Genomic DNA, 6000 nt, shown 5'->3' with positions numbered 1-6000 from the left:
CAGCGAGGCTGCAGAGCCATGCTGTGCTCCCTTGGCTGCGAGGTCAGCGAGGCTGCAGAGCCATGCTGTGCTCCCTTAGCTGCGAGGTCAGCGAGGCTGCAGAGCCATGCTGTGCTCCCTTAGCTGCGAGGTCAGCGAGGCTGCAGAGCCATGCTGTGCTCCCTTGGCTGCGAGGTCAGCAAGGCTGCAGAGCCATGTTGTGCTCCCTTAGCTGCGAGGTCTCAGGTGGAAGACTGGCCCTCACTGTGAGTGTGAACCCTGCAAGTTGAGCCCCGGCCAGAATAGCAAACAGAGACACTAGAAGTTCATACTAAAATGCCTTTCCTCTTTACATGGATGCTTTATTGGGCGTGTAAACCATGTGCTCCTTCTTCATACTGAACGCCCCTTAAAGAACCATACCAGACATGTTTAAAGACATAAAACAACACTCAGTAGGCTCAGATCCCACACAAGATGTCACCCTGACATCAGGACTAAGTGTATAACGGGGTGTGGTCAATGGCTCACTTTCTGACTTTGATGAGAAATGTGGGGTTGGAGGTTGTGAAAGATCAGGGTGAACTCATGGGCCTGAGCCCTGGGCAAGTCTGACTCACCTTTTTGGCTCTACTGGCTAAAACGACTTCTTTCCCATTTAAAGAGGGCGAAGGGTGTGGTTAGGGGTAGGAGTAAAGAGATGGAAGTGTGTCAGAGGTGAACGGGTGTGAGGACCAGTGGGGCGCAGTGGCTGGGGGATGCTGTGGGAGGTCCCTTCAAATAGTAAATAGGTACTATTAGAAAAGGAAAGACTAGAAAAAGAAAGAACTTTCAAAGGTGTAAGTATTTTTGCTGGTGTGGTGAATACAAAAGCCCCGGCTTTTTAACCGGACACTCCATGTATGGGCACGCAATCCTTTTGTAATTAGCCCAGACCATGCTGGTGCCCAGGCAGGTTTTCTCTGTGTAGCCCTGGCTGTCCTCGAACTCACTCTGTAGCCCAGGCTAGCCTCAAACTCACAGAGATCTGCCTGCCTCTGCCTCCCTAGTGTTGGGATTAAAGGTGGGTGCCCCCCTACCCCCACACAGCTGATGCTTATACTAATGTTCCACAGTTAACTGCTCACGAGTTACCTCGTAAGTAGCAGGTAGAAAGATTCTCAGAGCAGTCCATACGGGTGGCCTGAAGAAGCCAGGGTGAAGGACAGTTAGAGCAATGCCTCTGGAATGCCTGCCTAGACACAGGCTGGCCACCGGGCAGGGACTGCCCACACAACACAGTCAGTCACATATGCACTGTGGTGGCATCCAGCAGCTTCTGCACCATCTCGGCATGGACACCGTGGAAAGGCAGACCATCCACTTCCATGCCCACGATGCCAGAGACTCCACTCCGGACTTGGTTCTGCACCAGGATGCCCAACATCTTTTCTTCCTGGGAAGAAAAACAGAGATGAGGAGGAGATAGAGTCATGCAGGGCGAGAGAGGGAGAAATGCATACATCTCTGAGTAGAAAAAAAGCTTTGGGCATGAGATCTCACCATCCCTCTGTCTTCATCTATCCTCTGTCTCTCTGTCTTTCTCTCTGGCTGTTTCCATCTTTCTCCTCCTCCTTTTAAAAACAGGGTATCTTTAACCCTGGCTGACCTGTAACTCACTACCCAGCCCAGGCAGGCATTCATCCTTTGTTTGGGCTCAATTCTCCCACCTCTCTTCCTCCTCACTCATATCCTCTCTCCATGGGGCAAAGCATGCAGTATGAAGGGCCACCTCCTCCCAGCACACTGCCTGCCCTCACTGCTCTCATCCTTCTGGGACATGGAGGGGACTATGGCATCCTCAGGGTGAGTGTGAACAGCCAACAGTTTAGGAACTGACTGGCCTTCAGCCTTTAAGACCCAGAGGGACCAGCTGGGCCATCTGCCACTCCCAGCAAATTTCCAGGAAGGACCACACCATCTTCTAAAAGACCAAGAGGAGAGGGCAGCTCCTCCTCCACTGGAGCAGGGCTGAAGGCTGCGGTCCTGCCAAGGCTGAGGCAGACAATGAAGCAGGAGAGGGGAGGGAGGACTAAAGTGAGACAGCAACGAAGTGGGCAGGCCTCAAAGATGGAGTCAAAGTGGATGGGGGAAAGAGGTCCCATGGTAGCTTCTAGAATTAGAGGCAGGGTGTGGGGTAACCTGTTAATAATTCAGTCTGGAACATGGTGGGATGGTGGTTATGGAAAATGATTTTTAAAAAAAAAATCAAGTTAGATTACTTTAAAAATACAATTATGATATGACTTTCTCACGTACTCTGGTGCCTCACATTTGACCATGTGCCCTGGAGGGGGAGACCTGGTGGCACTCAGAGGAAGGACAGCAAGTAGCCAAGAAGAGACTTGATACCCTATGAGAATATATAGGGGGACGTAATCCCCCTCAGGAACAGTCATAGGGGAGGGGAATAATGGGAAAATGGGGGGGGGGGGGAGGAATGGGAGGATACAAGGGATGGGATAAACATTGAGATGTAACAAGAATAAATTAATAAAAAAAATAAAATAAATTAAAAAAAATACGATTATGTTGGGAAGCTGGGTGTACTTATATAGTTCTCGGTACTCAGGAAGTTGAGTCAAGGATTGCTTGAGCCAGGATTTTAGACCGAACTCAGAGAGAGAGAGAAACAGACAGAGAGATAGACAGAGACAGAGAGACAGACAGAGACAGAGACAGAGAGACAGACAGAGAGCTTCCATCTGGTCCCCATGTCACTCTGCTGTGTTCCCCCAGTTCCTTCCCCAGGGGCTGTGTCTGACTCCTCATTGTTTCCCAGAACAAGCCTGGGCCTGGCCCCCAGGAGGGGCTCAGCAAATGTGGTTCTGCTTTAAAAACCTGCCTTTCCATTTCCTCCTTGAGAGCAGGGCATTGTTAATACACTTCTGAAAGGCTGGGCATCCATGCCAAGAGGAGAATTTTCCATCCCTGGAGGATGAGTGTGGGGCTGTGGGGGTTGGCTGGGCGGGGCTCATACTTTGTGTGAATCAGCAGTCATGCGGGAGGCAGCCCCCCCATGTTTTCCAATTCAAATGCAGGAAGCACAAAGAAAGAACAGAAAGGCCTTTGGGCCTCCAGGGAAGACAAGACCATTTCCCTTATGAAAATGTCCCGTAAAGTCTCACACCCACCTCTCCCCCATGCCCCAGCACTCTCAGGCCTGGGAAGCTTCTGGGTCACCTGAGGAAAAGACCAGGTCTGGATCAGAGAGACTTCTATTCCTACTTTAGCTCTGCCTCTTACTGGGTGGTCTTGGGAAGATGGCCACCACCCAGAGCCCACCAGCTCCGTCCTCTGGAGGGAATAACACCAACTCGGGGAGGTACTGAATTCAACAGGAGAGAGGCCAGAGGGACTGTACAAAACAACACAAAGAAAAAGAATAGTGGCTACAAGGGCCTCTAGATATGGGAGCTTGTCAGGAACGGGGAGTCAGGGGCACCAGCCTTTGGCTGGCTGGGAGACATCACAGTTGTCTGCCCTTTCTTAAACCAATACACAGCCTAGAAACCCAGTCAGTAACCAGCAGGTAGCTACACCTCAGAGAAAGGGCCTGCTTCAGACACCGCTCCCCGCCCACCCTGTTCCCCACAAGTCACGAGCCAGGAAGACAGGCTGAGCACTGTGGGTCTGACAACTTCCAGGTTGCTCTCTCTCCTTCATGCTTGTGGCTGAGGGTGTGAACTCTCAGTTTCCTGTTCCAGCTGCCCTGCCTGTAGCTCACTGCCATGCTTCCCTGCCATGAGGGACTCTCAACCCTTCTGGAAAGTGTGAGCCAAGGCAAATGCCTGTAAGTTGCCTTCATCATGGTGTTTTGTCACAGTAGCAGGAAAGTAACTAATATGCTAAGCGGGGCTTGGGCCCAACTTAGGGCACTTTAGATTCCCTGTGGGGCTGCTCAGTAAGAAGCTACTTCCCTCCCCCAGTCTGGTAGATTTCTTCTAGTCTATGCCCACAGGACTCTTTTCCCTCCCGCTCTGCCCCCATACTTTAGCATGTGTGCACCCCAAGATGCTTCAGTGCCTTCGCTGAGTTGTCACTTCTGAAAAGAGAACAGTAAGGACCCCCGTCCCACCCCCCCTTCCCCGCTGCTCCCCCCTCCCACTCCTGGCAACAACTCAGATGATGGCTTTGCTTCCGACAGTGCTGACAGTACCCACTTTAGACAAAGACTCGATCTCCGAGAGAGAGAGAGAGAGAGAGAGAGAGAGAGAGAGAGAGAGAGAGAGAGAGAGAGACAGAGACAGAGACACAGAGAGAGAGAGACAGAGAGAGACAGAGAGAGAGACAGAGAGAGAGACACAGAGAGAGAGACACAGAGAGAGAGAGACAGAGAGACAGACAGAGAGAGACACAGAGAGAGAGATAGAGAGAAAGAGAGAGAGAGAAAGAGAGACAGAGAGAGACAGACAGACAGAGAGAGAGACACAGAGAGAGAGACAGAGAGAGAGAGACAGAGAGAGAGACACAGAGAGAGAGACAGAGAGAGAGAGACAGAGAGAGAGAGAGAAAGAGAGAGAGAGAGAGAAAAGCAATTTGTCAAAAGTGAAACTAGAAAGGAAAGGATCCCTCCAAACAGGTGCTACATAGGACCCAGGACCAGAAGTTGACCAAAGGATGGTCTGATTTTTGTCTCCCAGCCTGACCCAGCAGGGAGACAGTCCCTCAAGGCTAGCTTTGCCTTTGGCTTTGATGGGTGACATGGTGGTTGGTGTGGTCATGTGGCTCAGAACACTCAGGCCTGTTTAGTCCAACGAGAAAGTTGCCTCTGGGCCAGTGGTTTGCTGCAGCACATTACCTTAGCGACAGATGGCAGGGCCTGAATCCAGCTCTGTTCCCCAGCTACCCTGGAAGGTCCGGTTGCTTTCCTCAGGTAACGCTCATGGACTTGACATGAGTTCAGAATGTACAGTGCACAGGCCAGGGCATAGCCTCCCCAGTTAGAAACACCTAGAATGCAAGGGGGGGGGGGTGGAAATCCATCATAAAAATGCAAAGATCCTGTGGTCCACTGGGCTGCCTCCAAGCAGCTGCTGCCATCTCAGAGCGCTGGCAGGAACAGCACCAGGAGCACCTGGGGACCCAGCCCAGACCTCCTGAATCAGAATTGCTGCAAGATTGTTGGGGAGCCAGTGAATTTTCATGAGCCCCATAAGGAAGCTTAAGTCAAGTTAAAGTCTGAGGGCTATTGCTTGAAGCTATTCAGGCTATTAGAGGAAAAGATACGGCCACTGAACCCGGACAGCCAATCCAGACTGCTGCCCCTGTGTGACCCCTGACCGCCCCATTAGAGAACCGCCCAAGGGCTGATCTCAACCCCTTGGGCGACACAGAGCCTGTTCCCCGGGGTTTGGAGCAGACAGCCCTTCAAATGAGGTCTGTCATTCCTTTTTGTGCAGAAGACCATTTGCTAACTCGCCCTCAGACTTCCTTTAGTATTCTGTCAGGCAGGCCCCAGGGCTCATTCCCTGGGTGAGAGACTGTTTCCTCTACTCTTCTGACACCTGCTTGAGTTCTCAATCCTGTCAAAGACCGATAGAGGCTGCTTAGATGCTGCATCATCGTTAAGGAAGAAGGGCTGATACGACAGCTCCAAGCTTGAAGACCCGAGTTTAGTCCCCGGGACCTATACAGTGGAAGGAGAGAAGTGTCTCCTGCAGGTTGTCCTCTGACTTATACACACACACACACACACCACTAAATAAATAAATATTTCTTTTAAAGGAAGAGGATCATATAATTGCCTCAGGGTAAGAATCATCAATGAGATGCCTGCAAAGGATTGTGGGCGGACTGAAGAGAGGCCAGTAATTCTGTCTGGTTCAGGCAAGATTCACAGAAAAGAGTTATTTAATATGAATATTATGGTCTGGTGGAATTCAGCTGGACAAAGAGTAGAGCTGTGGGGCGGGAGGAGCCAGGTAAACAAACATACAAACACATCTCCCAGTGAGTACAAAGGGATACAGCCAAATCAGG

At 51.0% G+C, this 6000-nt stretch overlaps 1 protein-coding gene across 1 annotated transcript in view; it reads right to left on the bottom strand.

The window, feature by feature from the left end:
- Nucleotides 1–716: 716 nt before the first annotated feature.
- Nucleotides 717–6000, bottom strand: part of Dglucy (D-glutamate cyclase) — a 47210-nt gene continuing 41926 nt past the window's right edge. The window contains exons 11-12 of the mRNA XM_051150532.1: nucleotides 4820–4971; nucleotides 717–1414 (exon numbers count right to left, since the gene is read on the bottom strand). Coding sequence (XP_051006489.1) covers nucleotides 1265–1414; nucleotides 4820–4971 — 302 coding nt within the window. The 3' untranslated portion in view covers nucleotides 717–1264. The remainder of the gene's footprint in view (nucleotides 1415–4819; nucleotides 4972–6000) is intronic.

The sequence above is a fragment of the Acomys russatus genome, chromosome 1, assembly GCF_903995435.1.
Source record: "Acomys russatus chromosome 1, mAcoRus1.1, whole genome shotgun sequence".
In the NCBI taxonomy this organism is placed as follows: domain Eukaryota; kingdom Metazoa; phylum Chordata; class Mammalia; order Rodentia; family Muridae; genus Acomys; species Acomys russatus.
Note: the sequence above shows the minus strand (reverse complement) of the source record. Positions and strands in the feature narration are given on the sequence as shown.